Source organism: Argentina silus, assembly GCF_951799395.1.
Source record: "Argentina silus genome assembly, chromosome: 10".
NCBI classification, from domain to species: domain Eukaryota; kingdom Metazoa; phylum Chordata; class Actinopteri; order Argentiniformes; family Argentinidae; genus Argentina; species Argentina silus.
The window spans coordinates 13,814,727-13,839,771 of record NC_139664.1 but is presented as its reverse complement, the minus strand read 5'-3'; the positions used below and the strand labels follow the sequence as shown (position 1 = coordinate 13,839,771).

The 25,045-nt window shown below is 41.4% G+C and overlaps 3 protein-coding genes across 3 annotated transcripts in view; all 3 read left to right on the top strand.

The window, feature by feature from the left end:
* Positions 1-11,479, top strand: part of LOC310810489 (F-actin-uncapping protein LRRC16A-like) — a 61,008-nt gene extending 49,529 nt beyond the window's left edge. Inside the window, exons 29-39 of the mRNA XM_083678266.1 lie at positions 399-486; positions 679-819; positions 5,109-5,175; positions 5,366-5,559; positions 5,696-5,805; positions 5,944-6,364; positions 7,847-7,895; positions 8,298-8,531; positions 8,882-9,034; positions 10,377-10,529; positions 11,024-11,479. Coding sequence (XP_083534392.1) covers positions 399-486; positions 679-819; positions 5,109-5,175; positions 5,366-5,559; positions 5,696-5,805; positions 5,944-6,364; positions 7,847-7,895; positions 8,298-8,531; positions 8,882-9,034; positions 10,377-10,529; positions 11,024-11,205 — 1,792 coding nt within the window. The 3' untranslated portion in view covers positions 11,206-11,479. The remainder of the gene's footprint in view (positions 1-398; positions 487-678; positions 820-5,108; positions 5,176-5,365; positions 5,560-5,695; positions 5,806-5,943; positions 6,365-7,846; positions 7,896-8,297; positions 8,532-8,881; positions 9,035-10,376; positions 10,530-11,023) is intronic.
* Positions 11,480-12,914: 1,435 nt separating this feature from the next.
* LOC310810429 (secretagogin-like) lies at positions 12,915-20,620 on the top strand. Its single transcript, XM_083678191.1, has 11 exons — positions 12,915-13,244; positions 13,400-13,470; positions 14,910-15,002; positions 16,343-16,432; positions 16,925-16,981; positions 17,602-17,679; positions 19,032-19,087; positions 19,186-19,231; positions 19,323-19,382; positions 20,035-20,103; positions 20,296-20,620. Exons 1-11 carry the CDS (start codon positions 13,175-13,177, stop codon positions 20,422-20,424), a joined length of 819 nt encoding a protein of 272 aa, XP_083534317.1. The 5' UTR covers positions 12,915-13,174; the 3' UTR covers positions 20,425-20,620.
* A 2,583-nt stretch (positions 20,621-23,203) lies between these two features.
* LOC310810487 (protein MTSS 1-like) overlaps positions 23,204-25,045 on the top strand; it is a 42,846-nt gene continuing 41,004 nt past the window's right edge. Inside the window, exon 1 of the mRNA XM_083678263.1 lies at positions 23,204-23,697. Within this exon, the coding sequence (XP_083534389.1) occupies positions 23,626-23,697 (72 nt within the window). The 5' untranslated portion in view covers positions 23,204-23,625. The remainder of the gene's footprint in view (positions 23,698-25,045) is intronic.

The window sequence follows — 25,045 nt, the reverse complement described above, 5'->3', positions numbered from 1 at the left end:
TTTTGTGCCTATTGTGTTGTTATAAATCATGGTGAGAAAAGACATGACAACATTGTTTGTGACTTGTCCTGAAAGCCCCGAAGCTGGGTACATTGAAGACTGAAGATTTTTATTGTATTATTTTGATGTAGCATTGTTTACAGAAACTGTTGTGTTTAGGATTGTCTGTCTTTTTCTTTTGGAAGACATTGTGTCCCTCATTTTAAGATTCAAAGTTTTCCTCTATTTACTCATCTGGCCCCATTTCTCTGATCCAGAGTGTCATTGTGCCACAGGGAGGTTCACAGCCCGCTGGTTTGATGGCCCACACAGCCTTGCCTCAGTGTTGACCCTCTCCTCTCCTCTCCTCTCCTCTCCTCTCCTCTCTCACTCTCTCCTTTCATAATTTTCTCTCATAGTGAAGTGAAACTCAGCCTGGCTTCCTTCCTCTCTGACCGCATTGTTGATGAGATCTTAGAATCCCTCTCTGGCTCCCAGCATACATTGGTGAGTCCTCTTCACACGCAGACAGACATATTAATCTTTATACATACACATGTACATACATACAGACAGACATATTAATCCCATGATCACTTTTACATGAAAACTAGAATATAATTCTAGTCATTCACTAACTCTATCACTGGTTCACAGGGCAGAATTAGGTCACATAGTAACTGTATTTTGTCCATCCAGGCGGACCACCTGGTGAGGAAAGGGCGTCCCCTGCTGCAGCAGGAGTCCCTGGACCTGGAGGTGCCTGAGGAGAGGGCCCCCAAACGCGCCACCTTGGAGCTGTTGGAGGCAGAGAGGCTGGACGACCTGGAGACCTGCATGGTACAGTACAATCAGGGGCCTGTGGCTTTGGGAGGTGGACCAGGGCCTGCTGGTCTCTCTCACCTGGCTCCTCATCATGGTTTTCACACATTCTTTCCTCGAAGAAGAGAGAGAGAGTCCTATTGAGAGTGTATAAGCTTTTAAGGCTCTAACTGTGATGCATTAGTAGTTATTCCTGTACCTATAAGTCATTGGGCAGTATGGGAGATTCTCTGAGATTTAGGGTATTGTATCTTATTGGCTACTGACACTAATCCCCACATACTGTTTTGTCAAACACCAAGTTAGAGACACTCATTAAGAGTGGTGGTTGTAGTGGTTTCATTTGTCAGTGGGTTAGATGAATATGTGGTTGATGGGAATGGGGGATTTCAAATCATCCATTCAAGGTTTGGATCAAAGCCTTCCATTTTGAAAGTCGTCATGGCTATCCTTGCTCTGTGATTAGATGAGGTCCTGCAGTCAGCAGTTAAAAGAAAAAAAAAAAAAGTCACCAGTGACAGCAGAAGAGCTACACCTCTCTACCTACAGCGTGGATAATTAACCTATTATTCCCCCCCACTACCCCCACCCCTTACCAGTGCATTAATTGAGTTCATCAGGCCCGCCTGTGTTGATTGTCTGATTCAATCACGTTGAGAACACAATTACTGCCTGTCTGTGTAGCAGCGGAGATCAGTCATACGCTAAGCACAGAGGGCTGCAACTCTGTTACCTACATCACCTCTTTGTTCCCCATTGTATCTACAAGTGGTTGATATGATCTGGTCGTTGTTCAAATAGGTTCAACTACGTTTGTGTCCCCAGGGTGTTTTTTGGAATTGATTGATCTCATGTTGTGCATACCTGAAACCTAAAACCTCCAGCCTTGAAGTCTTGCGTCTACTGTCTAGTAGTTTGTACTACAATGTCTGAGATAGTATGTGAGAAAGCAGAGCACAAGGTAGAGGCAATCTTGTTTTTGGCATTAGCAGTCCTGTCAGTGTTGTTTCAAACATAGCAGACCGAGGTCAGGTGGTAATTAGATTGTGTTGCGTGCCTGGGCTGTGGGGATGGGAGTGTGGGAGATGGGTGAGAACTGGCATATTGGGTAAAACATCGGAGCCTACCTGTCAGATACGATTACGCTGGCTTCCTGGTTTGTGTCAGGTGAGTGAACAGCTCTCTGCGGCCAATTACCACCCCAGGTGTGCTTATGAAAGAATACAGGCTTGTATGCATGAAGAGCCATACTGAGCCCATAGGATCTCTATCTGTCTGTGTACGGTATGGCTTGGCTTCTCTCCTCTGGCTCGTCAATATGTTGTTTAAACAGAGGTCAGGGGGTTGGGGTTGGGGTTGGGGTTGGGGTTGGGGTACAATTCCTGCTTGGCTGTATTTTCTCTGTTGTGACGTGTTTTATGAGGAGGTTAAAGGAGATCCATCTCTTCAGGCTATCTTGGCTGTTCCTCCTAAAGACCTCTTCACCCGCCACTACCCCTCTGTACAGTTCCTCTACTGTTAGTAATAATAATAATAATAATACAAAAATTAAAATTAAAAAAAAGTTATCCTTCCTTCTACTAGCATTGTGATTGCCAATGGCACCTGGCCCTAGCATAGATTTTTGATGATGTATAGATGATTCACTTACTTGAGACAAATGTACTTGTTGTAAGTCACTTTGGATAAAAGCATCTGCTAAATGTCAAAAATGTAAATGTAATGGTAGCATGGTTTATGATATCAGTCTGGGCTGATCACCATGAACAAAGGAGAGTGTCCTGTCTGTCAATGCTGATACTACAGTTACCGCCCCACTTGGGAATTTGTTTATTGCCTTTCCTCATCTCTGCTGCAGTTCCAGTAAATATTTACCACCAGGTCTGCGTCATCCGTGTCACTAGATGGCAACATACAATGACAGCATTGTAGTGTTCCCAGCATGTTTGAGTATGCATAGCTGAAACGTTAATAACAGTGGATTTAGAAAATGTTACTTTTAGTAATACTTTTAGGTTTTTTCGCTCTAGTATCTCTTTCAGGTGTTTGTCTACCTCATCTCTACCAACACATTAAAGTTATCTGTTTTCATGAACCCCACTTGTACACTTTGTAGTGTGTACTATAGAGGAGTCATGAAAGTACAGTGGTGAAGTGCAGTCGTAACTTGTGTCTTATTTTACTCACAGCAATCTTTAGGGGGGGGGTTGCATGCTGTGCTTGTTTCTGTTTCTCTGTTCTCTTTGATCGGCCAATGCCCATTGCAACTATCTCTCTTTGAGTCTCTCTCTCTCTCTCTCTCTCTCTCTCTCTCTCTCTCCCTCTCTCTCTCCCTGCCAATGAGCTGCCTAAAGAGCTCTCTCCAGAATGTGTTCTTTCATTTTCCCTTTTCTCAGATTTCATTGAGCCTTACTGTGTCTTCTCTCCTTCCTCTTCTTTCCGCTCTCTTTCCTTCCGTACCTACCTTCTCTTTCAACCTTTGCTTCATGGAGACTCTATGCTGCACCAGTGTAAGTACTTATTGACTCTCACTCTTTGTCTTCTCTCTCACCCTTTCTCTTCTCTCTCTTTCCTTTTCTGTCTCTGTATCTTCATCTCTGCTTGCCTGTCTGCCTGTCCACTGTGCATCGCAGTAGCAGCTACAATAGCACAAAGAGCATCACTGTTCAGACCCCCGTCTCAGTTTCACATTATCTGAGCCATCAGAATCTGGCTGCCCTGAAGGGAAGCTGGCCCGCCACCACCTCTGGCCAACGTGATTTGACTATTGAGTTGGATTTGATGGTTCGGCCAGAGATTGAATGTCCACTGTCCAGGGCTTTAATCTCTTTAATGGATGAGAACTCAGAGGGGCTCTGTTGGTTCTGAAAGATGATTTTTATGAAAATAATCTTCTGAACAGCCTTGACAGTTTTTACCTGCTTGGTGATATATGAGAGTGGGGGCCTGAAAAAAGTTTTATATCATATGTTGCAATTTTGCTAGGGTGCTTCCCAAATAGTTCTGTATGAGGGATTCACTGCTGAAATGTAGAAGGAGCTTCTGATGCAATGTCCCTCCAATCATTGCATCCACACTGCACTCTGGTACACCAAACATGTTCTGCTCTATGTTCACATGATCATGTCACATACTGTCCTGAGCAATGTCAGCTGAAATGTTACTGTCATCAGTTCAAACATACTAAACACAAATTCTGTATCAGTTTGAATGATTTGCATCATAAGCATACGTTTTTTTTGTTGTTTTTTTTATCTTGGGGGTTGTGGTGCACAATCAGTTATTGTATTACAGATGCAGATGTGAAGCAGGTTTGGCTTTGGCTCTGATAAAGGATGCTGTATCCTAGAAGGCTTGAAGGGTGCTGTGTACTGGCCAAGAGCCACAGTATATAGTAGCTAACTAAAAAGCGCTATTTGCTGAATGATCCTGAAGACCACAGGGTATTTGGATGGTGGTATGAATGGAGCTGCACCATAGACACATAAACAACAGCCATAACTTAACTTACACCAGAAGTAAACATTACTTTGGAGCTCATATTCAGCCTTGCTGTGAGTCATTCTGTTCGGACTAGGTTGATAAACATTGATAAAATAGGGATTTGTCTCTCCCCTCAACTGCTTTCCTGTCTACAACCTAAATGGATGTTTGGGCCATTTTAGTGTGGTATACCAAAATAGTTGATAAAGTAGTTAGTGTGTCTCCACACTCCAAAACTCCACCAGAAAGCAATTTCAGACTTGTCATTCCAAATATTTTCACATTATTGGTTGCCCTGGAATCCTGTGACTGTTTCCCTCTTGTTGTGTGAAACATGTTTTTTTCTCGTTCGGAGTGGAAATTATGGTGATATGCAGTGTGATTTAAGAAATAGGGATCATGACTTTTTAAGTTTTGCCAGCATGTGAAAGCTGTTCTTGTGGTACTACTTACAGCTGAGAGATTTAGGGCATGACAGGAGTACATTTATTCAAAAGTCTTACGATACAGTATAGCATACACATGAACTAGAAATAAGTTTGATGGAGCACAACAAATGTGACGACTGCTCTTATGCAAACAAATGTGACGACTGCTTTTATACAAACAAATGTGACGACTGCTTTTATGCAAAAGAGTTCAATTCAGATCTCTCTTTCAGATCTCTTTGTGTTTGTGTGTGGAATTCCCCTCAGCCTTCTGCAGTTTGTAGAGTACTGGCTGAGTAGTAGTTTAGTTTAGTGTAAATTACTTTCGTAGTAGATGACTTTGTCCATAGCAGTCTTGACATCTCCTGTGAATAGTCTTTTTTGTGTGCTTTACAGATGACACCCAAGTCCAAAAGGAAAAGCATTCACAGTAGAATGCTCCGTCCAGTGTCTCGTGCCTTTGGTAAGTTTGTTTCCTGAAGCTGTGTTTGTTTCAGGATTGCCTGAGAAGGAGCAATGTGTTGTGACATGCACCATGACATATGTGTGTACTGTTACCACTAAGAGACTGAACCTGATGGGCTATAACAGAGAGATCTTCATTTTGGCATTGGTACTGTATCCTCTGATTGGCTGTCTTGTGTGACTTGCAGAGATGGAGTTTGATCTGGATAGAGCTCTGGAGGATGTGCCCGTCCACCTAGAGGACCCGTATGCCTCTGCCAAGCTGGAGAAGAGGCCATCAGGAGCCATGGGGGAGCTGCCCTCAGAGGAGGGCAAGAAGCTGCAGCACTTCACCAAACTACGGCCCCGGAGGAACAAGAAGATGCAGTCCAGTAAGATACCAGTGAGTACCTGCCCGTCATAAGACCTACTATGACTTGGTTCATGTCATGTCCATGTGGCTCTTAAACACACAGCTGTGAAGACTAGCGGCTGTTTGATTTGATGGTCTCTTGATTTGCTGTCGTTTCACCCTGCAGCAGATCAGCAGCACTCCATCACAGGATGGAGAGCAGAATGGCCTCATGGGAAGGGTTGATGAGGGTGTGGATGAATTCTTCTCCAAGAAAGTCACCAAAATGGATTCAAAGTAAGCACAAATACAGTCAGTACACATCATTGTAAGGGTTGATAGTGACTTCATTTTCAGGTATTGCTTTTGCTTTATAATGATGTATTCTCTCTCTCTCTCTCTTTCTTTTTCTCTCTCTGTCTGTGACACCCTCAGGCGACCCTCCTTGAAGAGTTCTGACTCCCAGGACGGGGAGAAGAAGCGTAAGGGAGGCTTCCTCAACCTCATCAAGTCCCGCTCCTCTAAGTCAGAAAAGAACCAGGCACCAGCCCCAGCCCCAGCCCCAGCCCCAGCCCCAGCTCCAGCTCCAGTGGCTGCAGTACCAGAGGAGCCCTCCTCCCCCAAGGGGTCAGTGAAGAGCCCTGTGCCTGAGAAGACTAAGGGCAAGGAGACCAAGGCCCCGACCACAGACTACAGCAGCAGCTCGGACCGCTCAGAGGAGCTGAGGACCCCTGACTCCATGGATGAGCACTCGGAGGGGAGCAGCCCCCAGGGGGGGCGACGCTACGGGGTCCAGGTGATGGGCAGTGGCCTGCTGGCAGAGATGAAGGCCAAGCAGGAGAGGAGGGGCTATAAGGTCTGTACTTAGTACCCCCCCACACACACACACACACACACACACACACACACACTCTCTCTGAGCTCTCCAGTTCTGTGTGCCTGAGGCCTGGGGAGTCCAGATGGACTAAACTAATTTATCATCACTGATTGGCTTTGGTGGTAGAATTACTGCACTGCTATTAATACAGAAGCAGCAGCAGATCGTGACAAAGAATTCATACAGTACATAGAGACCTGTAGTCTGGTCTGCCTTTTGTGTGTGGAGGGGACTCCCCCCAGTGTCCATTATGGTAGTTGATCCATTTTCGAGTTGACACTGACCCAGTATTCTCCTATATACTCACAAAAATATATATTTTCACACTAGTTTAGTTTTCACCTCTCCATCCTTAAGACTTATTCTAGAGCCACCAGCCCAAGAGACTGCAGTGTCTCAGGTGTCAGCTTTAGTCGACTTGTCGAGTGTTCAGAGGTCTCAGAGGTCTAAATAACGTCTTCTGTTGGACCCTCTCTGCTAGTTTTGATTAGGGTGTTTGTCTTTACTTCAGGGACACTGTTATATCATCATTCAGGGAGCTGCAGAGGCTGTGACCATCTCTCAAGGCATTTTGTATGCTTTGGAAAAACCAAAACAACTGTGTGCGCGTGTGAGTGTAAGAGAGAGAGAGAGAGAGAGAGAGAGAGGGTAAGAGGTTTATGGTGTTTGTAGTGACGAGCTTTCGCTGACCTTGTATTACTGCCCCAAAGCCCTGTCCACCATCTGTTGACAGGGCTGGGTGCCATGGTGTATGGACCGTGTCCCAGGGGCTTTTTTTTTTTTTTTTTCTTCTTCTTTTTACACAACAGCGCCACCTGCTGTTTGACTAAAATAGAGGCCATCTATCATATTTTATGAGCCAGTGGTGAAGTTAAAAGATACAGGAGATTATGTTAGATATCTTTAGCACATAATAATGACTGTCTCTGCTGAAATAATGAAAGCAATTAGAGTCTGCATGCTGTTATTAGCAGCTCTGTCTAGTTCTGTCTCCGTGCTCCTGTATAAATGAGTCGGTTTCTAATTGGTTTTGGCACCATTAGGTTTATTAACAATATTAATCACAATGCTCTTATTGCTGCCGTGATTCCATAAGTGTTTGAATAAACACTAAAGGTGATTGCTATGTTGAAGCAGTAGGAAAAGCATGAGCTGTTCCTGCTTGTGTTGAGCCAGTGAAATTAGTGAAGCTTGTAATGTAAAGTCTGGGTGTAGTTTCCCCTGGTTCTCGAATGGCTTTATTACTGCCATGACATTTTGTCTGTGCTTCTGATGTTCTTTTTAATGGTTTAAGACTTGGACACCATGGTCTTCAATGGCACATGTAGGAATTCTAAGGAAGGGAACATTTTCGGATGAAGCCTACAACTGATCCAGCAACATCAGAACAGAATGTACTTTACTGCTGATGTTGTATGTTAATATGAACATAAGTGATGACCCCATTTCTATCTCCTCCAGGGCCATGACCAGTCATCTAGTCCAGACAGGCCAGACAGCAGTGGGACGGGTGAGTGAATTTCTACTGGCTTGAAAGCATTATAATGTGAGAATCACATGGAGATGCACATGGAATGGCCACAGTCGTGCATTTGTACATCCTATACTGCATGATGTAGGCCATAAAATTGAAACTGTGAGATAATCGTAATGCAATGCATGTGTTTGCATGTGACCATAAGTTAATGACGTTAACACATAGTGAAGAGGCCTATTTTGTGAGTCATGCTGTGGATATGTGTGACTTACGTCCTTTATACTCATGAATATGTGTGTGTGTGTGTGTCTGTGTGTGTGTGTGTGCATGTGTGCGTGTGTGCGTGTGTGCGTATGTGTGTGTGTGTGTGTGTGTGTGTGTGTGTGTGTGCGTGTGTGCGTGTGTGCGTGTGTGTGTGTGTGTGTGTCTGAGCAGCAAAGGGCCAGCCAGCTCCACCAGAGAGCCGGTCTCCAGGTGGGACTAAAGCAGAGGGGGCGACGGGCTCTCCAGAGAAGACCCCACGAGGCGAGAGCAAGCCTGAGGCAGCACCCAGGGTCCGAACCACATCCTCCTCCAGTCCCAAGCCCCCTCCTCAGGGCACCAAGCCCACCCTTGCCGCGCGCCCCAGCATCCCACAGAAGCCTCGCACAAGCAGCAGCAGGAGCATAGGTAAAGTATGGAGGACAGGACACCCTGGAGCAGAGAACACCACCTGCTCAGACTTAGACTCTAAAGGGGGGTTATTTGGGCACTATCTAGTGTTTACTTACTGGGCCCTTAGGCTGTAAGTCTGTACCTTAGTTTTCAGAGGTCTTTCTTCAACTAGGATAACAGCTGAAATGACTTCCTTTCTCATTCATGAAGGTCATCAAGTACTTAAATGGCAATAAATGACAAAAGATCAAAGCATATCTTAAACTGGAGATTAAGACCCATCTCACTCCGGTTTGTGTGACAATTAAGGCAATGGAGCGTCAATGGACCAATGAAGGTTTAATACAGTTTCTCTCCCCCTACAGATGAGTGTTCAGACTCCCCTGTGGGGAATGTGTCGCCCAAGGTAGCGATGCTGCCTCACACCCTGAAGAAGGCGCAATCGGAGAAGGAGAAGGAGGGGCAGGGAAGCCCTCTCCTGGGGGGATCAGGGAGCAAGACCACCTCTGCTCAGGAAGGTAAGTTCCACTGTTCAGGTGGGTAGACAGGTAGCCCTAAACCACAGGCTTTTGCACTTACTGTAGCACCTTTGCTCTATGTAGAGAAAGTGATATGCGTTCTTTGATGTCAGAACAGATGATATCTATAATAGCATTAAAGAACATCTATACAGTCAAGATTCTCAATCCATTTGCTCTTATTAGTGTTTCATAAGGCGTCATTGAATCATGTTTAGCATCTGTTAGACTGATGATTTTTGTTTCAATCAGCCTTTTTGTGTGCATTTTTGCCATCTGTGCATTGTTTTCTGTTTGATTAGACTGTTTTCTCTGTGTTGTGTGCCCTCTCATTAAATGTCTGTTACCTTCCAGATTCCCCAAAATCAATGTTCCCACCCCTCTCCATAAATCATCTTCAGTGGTAGATTTCACAGATCCTTTATTGATTATTTAGACTTCCTCATTAGCTCTGGCACAACATTAGATTGGATCTACCTCTACCGTAATACAGTACAACTACACTGTAATAATGTAGCTTCTACTTCTCATGTGTTGTCCCCATGTGCACTGAGTGTTGTCTCCCCAGATATGCCTCCTGACTGGCAGTGGATTGACAGAATGGGGTCACAGCTTCACTTAATGTCTCATCTCCACATTAGTCATTTACTGTAGTATGTCATATTCAGACAACTTGCAGTCCTGCAACAACATATCACAGAATTCCTCCTATGGAATGTTAGTATGAGAATCTCCTCAGTGATGCCTTTGTGAATGGAGGGCCATCAATACAAGCTTTTCAGACAGCTCAGCTGTGACCAGTGTGAAATACCTTCCACACTGTAATTGAGATCATGGAGGGCACAGACAGCATTTCAGCTCTAGTGCTAGTGAGGTGATTGGAATGGAATTCTATGGAGTGAGATTCAAGCAGGGTCAAACTGCAGTGTCATTCCATAGAACAGTTATTTTTTAATGACATTACTCCCTCTTTACAAACTCCATCAAGAAAAGACAATTGGTTAGCTTGATTTAATTGCATACTATTAGTCAATGATAAACACAATCAAACAGTATGCAATAATCCCTTTGCATTTAAACATAATATTGTATTGTGGAAAAGTAGTCTCCCCTTATATGTTTTTAAGCAGGGTCAGCTGAATGTACTGGATATTTCACTGATTTGACCTGTAACATTCCCTCACTATGCTGAGCTATGCTAATTGATAGAGATGAGATACAGATGAGATACATACAGTATCTCTACTATAAGAGAGATGTGTGGAGTATTAAAATGGTAATGTTAGCATGGTGTGGTAATTGAGTGATGGGCACTAAAGAGCAGACTCCACCCTTTCCTCAGTGGATCTCACAGGAGAGGGTAGCGCCTTTGATTCTGATCAGGAACCTGACAGGCAAGTGACGGCCTTGAGAGTCCGACCCGCCCGCCAGTCCTCCACCAGCACCGCTGAGGAAGTGGGCGAGCAAGAGCGCAGGAAGTCCCTCCCCCGACCTGGTTAGATGTTGTTTCCCCCTCCGCCTCTCTCCTCTCCCTCTCCCCTCTCCCTCTCACCTATACCTTTCATCTCTCATCCCTACCCTACGAGGTCAGAGTGCAGTGAGATTCATGATTGGAGCTTCTGGACATTATTTTATTGTTTTGATCAACCATATTTGATGGAAGCTTGCCAAAATGAATCTACCCATGCTGCATTGACCTTTTTCCAACTGGCACCTAAGATAGAAAGTTCTTTGAACTCTCAGCATCACATATTGGTTGGAAAATTAGCTTGCTTTTTCTTTTTGAAAATCTATGTTTGGTTGATTCATCTTTCACACATTACTGTCTAGAAGTTTTAGTTTTTTTTTCATGTTCAGGTGTACTTTGACTAATTTCGAACACAGATTAGGCATGGAAGACAGACCGAAAGTTACACCTTTTAGATCATATGGCCAGTGGAGCCCCCTGCTGCCCATGCTCATAACAGTGTCATATACTCTTGTTCCCAGTGAGACCAGTGTCTGATACTGCCCAGCGCCAGAGCCCCAGCCGCCACAACTCTGACGACAACGGGTCTAAGGCCAAGGACAAATCCCCCAACCCTGACAAGGACAGAGAGAAGGACAAGGGCCCAGGGGGAAAGTCATCTGATTCGGGGGAGGAGGCAGACAAAGACTTTATTTTTATATGACAAACTCAAATGAATGACAGAGGGACCCATCTCAAACAGATCTGTCATCTCAATCTGATATCAGGAATAAGAGAGTCTGTCTAAAGCCACCTTCAGCCTCTATTGTAGCGTAACACCCAGGACCAAATAGAGAGAACAATAATGAGTGTACTGTGTTTTAAGTTGCTGTTTGCTTGAAAGGCGGAGTAACCATATGAAGTGTTTTGCTTTGAGAGGACTGTAGTACACTTGAAATAACCTCAGTAATAACAAAATAAACACGGCTTAAGCACTGTTACGAGCAGCACTGTAATGTGTATAGTCACTGTGTAATAACAACACCTTTAACTTTTCTAAAGGGGTAGGAGGAGGGAGGGACTCCTTTGACTCAAATATCTCATGGTTTGGCCATGTGCCTGTGTCATTCCTTGTGCTTGAGCGCTGAACTGATGTACTGTGGGGTCGGTGAAAGCAGGACACTGATGGAACTCCGGCCTTGGGCTCTTCTGCAGTCAGCATCAGTAGCTACAACTTCAGGACCTAACTGCAAAATATAGCATGCAGGTTTCACACCTTTATTGTTTTAGTCAGGGCCAAGGGTCCTGTTCAAATGGTGTATGTTTTCCAGTATCTTCACTACATGTATGTAATCATGGCTTGGAACATATGGTTTATGTCACGTAAAAACCTACGTGTTTGTGATGTTAGGGAATGAATGCTCTGAGTGCATTACCTGTTCACCTTGTCATTGTCTAGGTTTATTTTCACTTTCTGTATTTGGTCTCAGTTTGGGGATTAAAAGCAGCTGGCTGTCTTCTGTTTTGTTCTATGAAACGATGAACTGTGTTGAATCCTTAAGAAGAAGATCCCTGAGGGAGGGAGTCTAGCTTCCAGACAGCAGTGTATGTACTGCTGAATTTGTGTGTCAGATATGCATGTGAGGTGTACTGTATGTATATATGTGCTTTCATACATGCATGTATGTGTGTGTATATGTATGTGTAATATAATACACATGTTATACATACAGTATGTGAAGATATACTGTAATATATACACACACGTATGTGTACACAAATCCTATATTGTTATGGTACTAAGCACACTACTAAAATAGGGGGGTTATATATGTAATTTATTGAAATAAAAACAGTGGCTGGTGATGTTTTTATCCCTGTTATCCTTTTAAGTGTACATTGTGTTAATACTACAGAAAGCAATTGTTTGTTTGTTTCATCAATACTCTTTTAACACAATCAATTAGTGTTATTTTCATGACAAGGAAGAGAAATAAATTGAAACTCTGATATATTTGCCTGATCATTTTTGAACAACTGGAAACTTATTTCAATAAAGAAAATGACTTAGTTGCTCTGCTTGTCAAATGTTGTTATGCAGTATTTTCCATTTGTTATGGGTAAGTTCTTAACATGTTTCACAAAAGCATTCTACTGGTTGTGGACATTTCCTTATGTGAATATTTATACCAATTAAAATAATTTTACAAATTGAATTGTGTTATTTGACATTGTCATTATAAGTTGTCAGGCCTGTATCAACCACTGTAAGAAGACCACTAGATGGCGTGATCTAACCTTTATAGTAGACCTGTATCCCCCACCCCCCACGAAAACACACACACACACGCACACACACACACACACACGCACACACTAGCACACGCACGCACGTACCATGTTGAGAAGAAAGATGAAGTAAAGTATTTGGATTTTTCACAGTTGACAAACTAGACATTGACCTGTTTTGCTTCCTTTGCAAGTCAGATTTTTATTATCTCCAGGGTTAGGGTTATTTTATTCTACGCAGGCGTCGTGGGTGAAGTTTATTCCATCCAAGGGGGTGGGGTTTTGTGAATTGATCAGACTACGTAAAGACCCATATGTTGAGCAAGTGCAGAATAAATAGCAGGCAATAGGACATCACATAAGTATCTCATAAAGACGTATTTTCTCCGCTCCTGATAATTGCAATGGAGTGCGCTTTTGACAACTTGGATGCAGCTGGCTTTCTGGAAATTTGGCAACACTTTGATGCAGACGGTGAGAGTAATCAACAATTGCTATAATCCTCATTATTCAATGGCAAGACTAATAAGTGTGGTATTTATCTCTTGAAACACTTTACTTGTTACACATCTTTTCTAAAACGTTTTTGAGAGTATTCAAGATGTTTTAACAAAACCATGGCTTTCCAGATAATGGTTACATTGAGGGGAAAGAGCTGGATGACTTTTTCTGTCATATGATGAAGAAATTCGGTCCGGAGGTGAGTAAACGTATTTTTCTGTCTTAATAGCTCATTTCAGTAATGGTAAACACACTTGAAATGCATTTCGGCCACTATGTCAATTACTGTCAGTCACTTATTAATGCGCGCGCGCCCCTAGAAATGATTTACTAAAATACACAAGAATATCCTTTTGCAAATATGCCCGCTCTGGTCCTCTGAAGTGCAATCGAAAGTGAAAGATTGTCAAACACATTTTATCTTATTGTTAAATGTATATGTCAAGATGTGATAAAGAAAACAAAAGATAGACCATTGATATGGTCCAGTCAGTAAAGTAAATATAAAGAATTGTTATGGATAATAAAAAAACTATTTTTCCCGTTTAGACACCAAAAGTGCAGTTTATCTACATAATACATACGATCTTATGGCCTCTGTTTGGCTTTTTCCTGAGTGGGTTGAGTATGCTGTCTAGATATGGATCAGATGACATTAGGATGCTACAGACAACACAATTATAGTGTTCTGGCTATTGTCAGAGTGGGTGAAATGAGGTCTGTGGCGGTCTGTGTTAGCTCTGTGGTAACAAATGGAGGTGTACAAATTATTTACTACATCTTTCCAATCTCAATTGACCTTTTATGAATGTAAGTAGGCCTATAATGTCTCAATTTTACTGACCAAAGTATATACATATGTAGTATGTTGTACAATATGTAGATCTTAGGTTTCAATGTTCTTTAATCACTGAAAAACTGCTTTTGCTAGACACTGAAGAACATCGAAGTACATTATTTGTATGCTCAACATCTGCGAAGCAATGAAATAACATTGATAACATGTCTGCCTGCTGGCACCATGTTGTCTGCAGTGTGCCATGATGTGTGTTTACCTACTGTGTCTTCTATTCTATCTTCTGGGCTGTGGTCATAGCCCTAAACCTACATTTGGACAGCTTCAGCTTGGTCTTTGATGTGAATGTTGATCAGCGTCCAACTTAATCCCCTAATGCACAGCTAACATAATTAAGAGAGCTCCAGTGAAACCTGGAGGGCTGCCATGACATATTCCTGTCAAGTCACAGGAATCGTACTTTACATTCTCTATGGAAAAAAGTGCTGTTTCAGAGATGCAATTATAGAGAAGAGCATCATCAAAATGGAAGTACTCTACGCTGCCAGATTCACATTCTCCACCACTGTGTTACAGAAAGCTGATGTGCATTATTTGTATGCTCAACATCTGCTCAGCAATGAAATAACATTGATAACATGTCTGCCTGCTGGCACCATGTTGTCTGCAGTGTGCCATGATGTGTGTTTACCTACTGTGTCTTCTCTCTCTCTCTCTCTATTATATTAAGCACCGTTGATCAACAGGGATATTGCACTGGCTTGGATCAAGAGAAAAGACATGAGGGTGAGCAAATATGGTCAAAGTGGTCATTCTAACTGTTATTCCTCCTCTCCTAAAAGGAAAAGATAACAGAGGAGAAAGTGCAGAAGCTGAAGAAAAGGTTTATGTCAGCCTATGATGTCACTGCAGATGGACGTCTTCAGATCCAGGAGGTATATATGTCTCTGTTGTTCTTCTCCCTGTTCGAGAGGTCACTAGAGCTAAAGAAAAGAGGTCGAGGAAGTCCCTCAAACCCCTTGCTTAAGGCCGTTCAGAAAACACACCAATTAAAATACAGCTTGTCTCTCCTACATAATTATATAGTTTTGGCTAATGTCACGCTACAAAATGCTGTATCGCATCCTGTTCATTAACCACATCCTCCTCCACCACTGTCAACACATCCTCCTTCACTGTCTCCCTTCTCTCTCTCTCTCCCCTCACTCATTCTCAGTGTGACTGAGGTCTCTTCCTTTGTGTGGGTGTGAGTGGCATCCACTATCTCATTAAAAAAGCTTTTCCCTATTTCAACATGATTTGTCCTATGGACCTGCTTGTCAGTCCTCACAACACACCATGGATATTTTGAGACGCAAAGATGTATTTCCAAGGTCATGAATCACTGGCTGAAACATACAGATAATAGCAGTGGGCACCCAGCTGTACTCTGTAGGAGAACACAGCACATGCTGTAGCCTACTGTACCTGAGAGAGAGACTAGCACCAATGTGGAGTTAGAAAGTGTTTGCCAGAGAATAAGGGCATTATTCATTTTATAAAGTAGACTATCAATCTGACCAACCCTTAATGGCTTCACAGATCAAGACTCAAAAGGCTTGCAGCTTTTATATGTGAGGAAAAATCAATACATTTTCTGGGTTCTGCTGGATGATACTAATTTATAGTATATTGGAGTGGTCACATAAATGCACTTAGCCATCCGAAGTTGGCAAACGAACCCACACAGCTTTATAGTCTCTGTGGTGATTGATGTACATTACTGTAAAAGTGCTGTGCTAGAAACTGGCAATGAAACAGTTTCACTAATGAGATTAACAAGAATGGACTGATTCCCCAATAACCCATGTCTTACAGTATACTGTATGGCAAAACTGGGACCATATTTCAAAGCGTTGCATGCAGGTTCATCCTCCAGAGTTCTCATGATTGAGTTGTTGTCAGTATTCTTGCGCTGTGGCTGTGGTCATAGCCCTAAACCTACACTTGGACACCTTCAGCTTGGTCTTTGATTGGTCTGTGAATGTTGATCAGCGTCCAACTTAATCCCCTAATGCACAGCTAACATAATTAAGAGAGTACCAGTGAAACCTGGAGGGCTGCCATGATATACAGTTATGTCTCTCTGTCAAGTCACAGGAATCGTACTTTACATTCTCTATGGAAAATGACAAAGCATGACAAAAGTGGAAGCACTCTACGCTGCCAGATTCACATTCTCCACCACCGTGTTACGGAATAATTTCTCTCTCATCTGATTTTCATTTCATTGCAGCTGGCCAATATGATCCTGCCAGAGGATGAGAACTTCCTGCTGGTTTTCCGCAGGGAAGCACCACTGGACAACAGTGTTGAGTTCATGCAGGTACAGTAAGGCTATGGCTACCTCTCCTGAGTGAGTGTACAGTATGTGATACAGTAAATGAACGTTTAGTGGTAAACACACTCTGTGTGTATTAGCTGTGTTAAAGTATTTGTATTAGTTTATTAGACAAGCCTTTCATTAGATACACCAAGCAAAGCAGCCATGAGTATGTCATAACAGGCTGTTGGCAGACAGTACCTGCCAGGTCAGTATAACCAGATACGTAAGATGTAATGTACGGTAAATATGCCGACAGTTCCTTGTTGTTTAAAACAAAATGGTGAAAGCCCTGTGCACAGCTGTACAGCCTTTTCAAGGTGCTGATTCCAGCAGGAATAACTCAGTATCCAAAAAGTAATTCTAAAAAGTAGCCTCATGGCACACGACCAGCCTTAGATACAAATCTTGATTTACTTATTTGATAGTGAAAAGTGGGTGTTCCTTGTTGTTAATTAATGAACTCAGACAGTTTGACTTTATTTCCCCCCATAGATCTGGAGGAAGTATGATGCAGACAGCAGTGGATACATATCAGCTGTAGAGTTGAAGGTAAAGTTGTCCAGCTCCCCCTGTCATGCCGTGACACTTATTTAAGATTTAACACCATTGAAGACAGATCGTGTATGCACCATATGCATATGCACCACAATTAAATGAACATGCACACTAGAATGTTCCATGTTCTCTCATAGAGAAAAGAGAGTCAAGAATGCTATTCTTCCTCGGCCTTTTCCAGCGTCCTCCACTCCTTGGAGCGAGGCTGATGGAGAGGTTGGAGGTTGAGGTATACTGTATTTGTGAAATCAATAGAAGGAAAACTAAAAAAGAACCAGTCTGCATTAGTGGCCTTGGAGGTTACTGTAGAACTGGGCAGTGGTGTCCTGTCCTTCCGCAACCAGCTGATTTAAAGTGCTGCCTGTGTGAAACCACATTCTTTCCCTCACTCAAATGACTCACTGAAATTACTTAAAATGTTTTTTGCTAATTCATATTCCCTATTCTATGCGATAACATTTTAAACTCCATTTGAGTTGTGGTATGACTTTTCCTGCTCAATGCAAAGCTAAGCTGAGTTGTGTTTTAGATACATATTTTTTGTTTGAATGCCAAATGAAAAGCATGATGCGTTTATGATTTAATAAATCATTTGCTTTATTTCCTCTTCCCAGGGTTTCTTGCAGGACCTGTTTCTTCACCAGCAAAAGGCTGTATCTTCTAGCAAACTGGATGAGTACACAGATGCCATGGTAAAGCAACAGCTTACCAAGTGATTTATCTTTGGTGTGAGATAAATCAAGCTCCAATCGAATCAACTAAATGCAACTCCTAATAACTATTTTGGTTCAGTCATAGTGCCTTTTAGATAATACAGTGCCTTCAGAAAGTATTCAGACCCTTCACTTTTTTTTCAGTTTGTAATGACAACCCGATCCACACAGTGTGTAATTGATTCCTATGCAAATCAGAGACCCTATAAAAGATATTAATTCCAAAATTACATGAACTATTATCCTTGCATTAAGATGGACTCAATTCAACTTATTGAGTGATTTGTTGATGACATTTTTGCATTTTAGCTAATTTTAAGAGTGTCATAGCAAAGGGTCTGAATACTTATGTATATGAGGTATTTCTGTATTTCAGTCTTAATACATGATTTTAATACTGACATTTCTAAAAAACCTGTTCTCGTTTTGTCATTCTGGGGTATTGTGTGTGGATTGATGGCAAATTCTTTCTTTCAAATTCTTTTATTATTTAATCCATTTTAAATTAACTCTATAACACAACAAAATGTGGAAAAAGTGAAGGGGTCTAATGTATATACACTGTATATACAGGCATTAAAGAGATGCTATAGGATCTTGCAGATTTTGTAAACCAGTGGCTGAAATTATACAAATATCCTGTTCAAACACTTTAACTATATACATAGGACTTCAAGGGGCCAAAGCACTTAATTTACAGTATTTCAATTATGTGTAAATCTTTATGTACACCATATCCATACAGTATTTGACAATGATAGTGGTAGTCACAAAACACACTGACTTGTATTTCAAATGTGTCTGTCCTGAGACTGGTTCCATTCTCTGAAACCTTTTTAACTTTTGCTCTAACTTTAAATGGGCCTTCCTAGCACTGACTCCCATTTAGAGGAAAATAGCTTCATTCTCAGCCAGATGCGATTGCCAGTGCACCAGACGGGGCTGTGACAGCTCGCAGCCGATCACTCTGTCCCAGAATTAATCTTCTAATCTAAGAAACTCAACAGGCTGAGCCCTTCGATTACCAGGGCTGAAGGAACTGTCAAACTTTCAATCCCAATTCACTCTCTCTGTCTTGTGCTGGCAACACACTCAATTACCTGACCTGTGTGTGACATTCATTTTCTCAAGAGTGGGTCCAAAAATGTGTGTTTTTATGCATTTTATTTTGTACTCAGACCTAAAACATTACAAACATTGTTAGCTTCATGACAACACTGATTATTGCATGACATAATGTTTCAGGCTTTATAGCAGGACAAAATGACAAGGATTTGTAATGTTTCCATTGGTCAGTAACCAATGTATACATCAATCCCCTTTGCTTACAGATGAAAATCTTTGACAAAAATAAAGATGGACGTTTGGATTTGAACGATTTGGCCAGGTAAATTAGAATTAAACTTACTGTATTACTATATAATTCATTACAACATATGTCTTTGCTGTATGACAAACAATCGAGTACTGATTGTCTCCCACCAGAATTCTGGCCCTACAAGAAAACTTCCTGTTGCAGTTCAAAATGGATGTGAGTTTAATGTTTTTAACTTATATTTATTACTCTGATATATTTGCTTCGGAAATGGTAGATGAGTCAAATCCTCTCCCTGTCCTTGCAGGCCTGCAGTCAAGCAGACAGAAAGAGAGACTTTGAAAAAATATTTGCCCACTACGATGTTGTAAGTACAGAGTGTGCCTCAGGACTGGTTGCAGAATATTTGATTATCAGGCCAATGCTTCCTTTGTATTATTTGAAATTAAATTACATATATATCGTGAAAACATACAATGATGCAATATAAAGCTAATCAAGGAGGATCAATATAAACTTAATGGCACTAAATTGTGTGTGACACAAAGGTAAGAAACCAATCATCTGTTTAATTACAACCTGACCACTTTAATTAAGAGAAGTGCTTATTATGTTGCAGTTTCATTTACTGAGAATACAAACAAAAGTCAACGCTGTTCACTCAGTATGCAGATCATCCTGTTGTCAATTTAATTTGTCCATCATGATTACAGCAATGAGGCAGGACAACTCAACCATATCCTCTCTCAAATTCATTTTAAGTAGGGCCCCTGGTTGGAATCTGTTTAAACTATTTAGATGATCAGATCTATCCTGTGGTAAGGTAAATGGCTGTATCACAATTCATGGTCTCTTGCTGCATATTTCACCCCAATTTATGTACTGTGATTCATTAAACCATAGCCTAATAATAACAACAGTGCAGCACACATACGATGTCAGACTCTGGAGACTCTCAGTATGACATGATGTCCCATATCCATTTCTGAGTATCATGTTCTTGCTTCTCTATTGCTCAGAGTAAGACTGGAGCATTAGAAGGACCTGAGGTGGATGGCTTTGTGAAAGACATGATGGAACTAGTAAGGGTAAGTTGTAGGTAGGAACACTGAACTGTATTTGTAATAACAATCTCCTTGTGGATCTAAATGACACGTTGTATCCATGATAGATTAATTGAAATGCTCCTTCACTTCTTGGCCTTTATATGTTAGGGCGTTATATGAGCTGGAGCCCACACATGGTTTTCAATTCCACTAAAGCTCTTACTCTTTATCCAGCCCAGCATCACTGGTTCTGAGCTGGACAAACTCCGGGCCGTCCTGCTGGGCCACTGTGATGTCAACAAAGATGGAAAGATCCAGAAGAATGAGCTGTCCCTGTGTCTAGGGGTGAAAACCAAGCCCTAGTATTCACAACAAGAGAGGAAGCCCTCTATTGTACCTTCACTTACACTAATCGACAATAACTTTCTGTCTAATCATCATTGACAAAGAGCTGAGCGACAGTGTTCATGCATGTTGGGGTATGAAATGAATTTTCTTGTGATGCTAGACTGAAATTAATACATATGTTGATTGGTAAATAAAAGTGTAGCTATTTCAATGTGTTGCCTCTTTTCCTGGTTACATAACGTCCGATGGTGTATGAAAATGACTATTAAATTGGTTTGATGTTGTTGCAACTCTTGATTGTACAGAAGATTAGGATTTAAAATAATGTGATTGTAATTTAACTTTATAAAAAATGCTAATTAGTTTTAAACTCAGCAGAAAAGGGTGGGGTTCTAGCACAATAATTTGATGCTTCAGCATAGCAGTAATGCTCTGTGACCACCACGAACAACAGCAGAGCATTGAGTGATGCAATAGGAACTAATTGGGTGGGTAATTGGCAGATGCAAAGTTACAAAAAAGGGAAAATTCATAAACCGGAAACTGGATATCTCAAGGCCCTTAATGGGACCTTAATGATGTGGTCTTAAAAGCCATACTGAGGCTAACACCACATGTCTATTTTTTGAGTGTTTTTTGAGAACTTGTTATCTTCATTCTCCCTGAGGAAGGTGGTGTAGTGTAACAGCTACTCAAGGGCAAACAGCTTCCCACAATGCAAAGAGGTGTGCATATTATTGGCTGAAAGAGATTTCAGTATATGTGTTTTCTTGGCTATATATGCAATACAAACAACAATATATCAATATAGAAAAGGAAATCCTTCAAAACACAAGAGCATAACAGATCAATTCATAGATTATAGTTGAGAGTCCTTCTCAAAATGTTCAGGTTGGAACATAATGGATTTGGAAAATGCATTAGCAGTACACAGCCTTGTTGTCCAGTGGAAATTTCGGGTCTCCATAGAAACCCTTCCATTCACTGAGGAGCAGTTGGGTGGTATCCACAGCACCATGTCCTGTACCTAATGAACTAGAAATGATAAGATCTGAGGCCATATACATGTCCATTCTAGTACAGTATGCAGAAATTAAACTTTAAACACTTACAAATAATTTTTGTAGAGCTATAATGTCATCACAGATATGATCTTTGAAAAATGTTGAGGGGCCCTTGCAGACTTCTTCAAACCATCTGATAAACCCATTTGACAGAATGTTTGATGTGTTTTGCAAAAAGCAGATAACACTTTCTGTAGCTGACTATATGACTCTCAAATTTATTTGAAACGACTCCATTGCACCAACATTTGTGTGACTGCCTGACACAATGAGGTCTGAGTTGAATATACTGTATGAGTTCAATCATAATTTAATTAGATTCCCTACTGTACGTGTATCAACAAACGCCACTCATCCTGTGCTGTACCAATTAAAACACTTTTCTATCTGAACTCTTATATGATAATAAAAAACATAGCTCGGGGGATAAGCAGGACAATCTTATGTCCCTCAACCTCCCTCAATGTGAAAAGAGTATTAATTAACATGATAATGGGAACAGATGGCAGTATTGTATCCATGAATAGATGTTCATTTGCTCGCTGACAGCTACAGTACCTGTCTGTGATGCTTCCATTCTGCAGTGATGAGTCAGACATAAAGTAGTCATAGCCTCAATTAACAGCAGGGATCCCAACGTTAATCCAAGGATGAGAGGCAGAGGTTGGTGCGGCTGTTACATACAGTACATATCTGGTTTACACATGTAAAAATTAGGTTATTTTAAAGTAACAGCAGTAATACAATAGTTATTGTTGCAATTGCTTATTGAAGATGAGAAATATATGTAAAATACTCATTATTACTGACATGTCTACTGTCTCATCTCAAACTGATATTGAGTTACAGTAGTCTAAACAGCATGAATGTGAATTTGGATGCAACAAAACCATTTAAAGGGGCAATCAACAATAAAGCAACAAGTAAACGTGAATGTTTTTGTGCTATTCAAAGGCTAGGGAGACCTCTCCTGGCATGAAAGAGCCAAACACTACTCTTAACCTGACCCAGCAATTTGTTCAAATAAGAGTTTGGATATTGATAAAGATGCTGTATATCTATGTGCAGTAGTACGTTTATGGCCACTAGATGCCCCTATTTCCTTTCAAATCTGTGCCCTAACCTTTGAGTGAACACTGTGCTCATCAAGGACCGGTATATTTGATAACATGCCTCTTTGGGTTATTTCTTTTGGGTAAACTTAGTTTTTCTTTTTTTTCAGACTCAAAAGAAGTAAAAAAAAATGTTGTATTATTACAATGTATTAACACTGCAGCAATAAACAGCAATGTGAAGTCAAAGTCAAGCCAAAGTCAAAGTGGCTTTATTGTCAATTCTTCACATGTCAAGACATACAAAGGAATCGAGAGGACGTTTCTCACTCTCCCACGGTGAGACAGATAAAGTGCCCAGGCGCAACAGATAACACATACTAAAAGTAAAACATTCAATAAAAGTAATTTAACGTAACGTAGGACCTAATAGCACAGCAAAAACAAAAAAATAACATTTAAAGTAGGCTACTATAAGTTATGCACGTGTTGTACTGCCATAATAAAGGGTTATTTCCTAGATCCAATATTTTCCCCTTGTTTCAAGCACTGTGCAAGCACATCAAAGCAAGAGGCGGGGCAATTTGGGGACGCGCTTTACTATCCAGTGCGCGCGCTTCACCCAGCACCTTTATCGCTCCAGAGAGACTCAGATCAGCTGAAATTGCATATGCATGAGCCTCCGAGACGGATCTACTCTGTCGGAATTCGCGTTGTGCCGTTGTTTTTTCTCCCTGAGTACATCCATAAGATTATTGGATTGTATTCGTTTCGTTTCGGTATGATATCAGTTGAGGAACCATGGACAGTGTTCCAGAGTGGAAAAGAGAGTGGGTTTTAAATCTCGACGGCGACTATTCTCTCTCCCCTTGTCCGAGACCAGAGCTCTGAGCCGAGCCACAGGCTGCGGCTAAGTGGTTTGTTTATTGCATTCATCCAGTGTAGAATACATAGCTATACGGGTATCTCGCGGACTGGGATATAGTAAGACAAACGCAAGGACCTATTACTACTCGTATTAGCCTCAAATAGCCCGAGCTTTAGTTCAGGAGCTGGCCAGCTGACTGACCAACACAGACTGACCAGCAGTTGTCCTGAAAATGGAGGCTGTTATTGAAAAGGAATGCAGTGCGCTTGGGGGACTTTTCCAATCTGTGATCGGCGACATGAAAGTAAGTATTAACATATTTATGGCTATAATAAACGAGTAACAGTTTAGTAATAAATGAGTTATAACGAGCTATTACTCATGCGATATAGTAGAACAGCCAGTACTGGTGGTATAGCTCAATCACTGCAAGCTAAGGTAACTTGGTACTCAACTACCTGTCACAAGGACAAAGTTGCTGCTGGCTAGATTCAGTCTGTCAGTTTTGACAGCCAGCTACCTATGTGTGCATTACTCATTCTCTGACAAGGCATCAGACTTTTCTGTAACCTGCCATTCTGTTGACCTACTTCATCTTCTGTGGACAAGATGCCTGCACTGAGAAACTTTGCTCAATGTTGAGTGACTAAAATGAAATCACTAAGAGACATAGGCAATAGGATAGACTTTTTCATTTGGTTTTGTCTTTGCTAGTAATAAGGCAATTGATAATTTCACACCTGTTCTAAGGGTAAAGGAATGTCAGGAATGTAGGCTAGAATGACCTCACAGGTTGACATCAGTGGACAGGTCAAATGGCAAACATGACCATCATCTAGAAGCTCATAAGCCAATTATAACCTGCTTATTACTAAGGCCGGTGTATGCTATTATTCTTAAAGAGTATATTATGAAGGCAACACGTTTAGCAAATGTGGAATTCAGTGTCATGGTTATCATGAGTTGGGCGATTAGTTTTCCCTGATAAAGAAAACAAATCCAGGCCCTAGCCGAGTTCTATGCCATTACAAGGGCCTAGAACTCTTCCAGGGCAGGTATATATCAGGAAACATTCCTGACCCTAGTATGAATTCCTTCCCATGGAGCTAAACAAGAAAGTAACCCGTTTTTGTTGCAACTAATTTGTGATTTTTTTGCGCTCAACTCTTTTTAATTAAATTTTTACTGCAGATAGCCTAGGTTGTTTTCCAGCAGGGGGGCTGATTCCTGAAATATTCATCAATTGATACAAAAGTACTGACTCTTACTGTAGATCTCATTATGGCTCAGCATTGTAGCGCTACAATGAGGAATATCTCTAAGATTGACTAATTTGACTTGATTTGTCCTTTATTTGGGATTGAAATAAACTTACATCAAATTTATATCTGATCCCAGAGGATAGCACATGAAATCATTACTGAAAAGACTGAGACAATTTCTATGCTATGTTTGGAGAGGAGGGCTGATGGGCTCTCTCATTCTGTTATTGAGGATAAAATTGCATTGGGTGACATTCCTGAGGTCACTGATGCTAACAAATCAATCAGACATCCTTAACTTCTGTCTCTAAGATGCAGACTGCAATAATCAAATAATCATGATTGTCTCAATTAATTTCTTTATATCACTTTATGGTCCATCATGGTCAG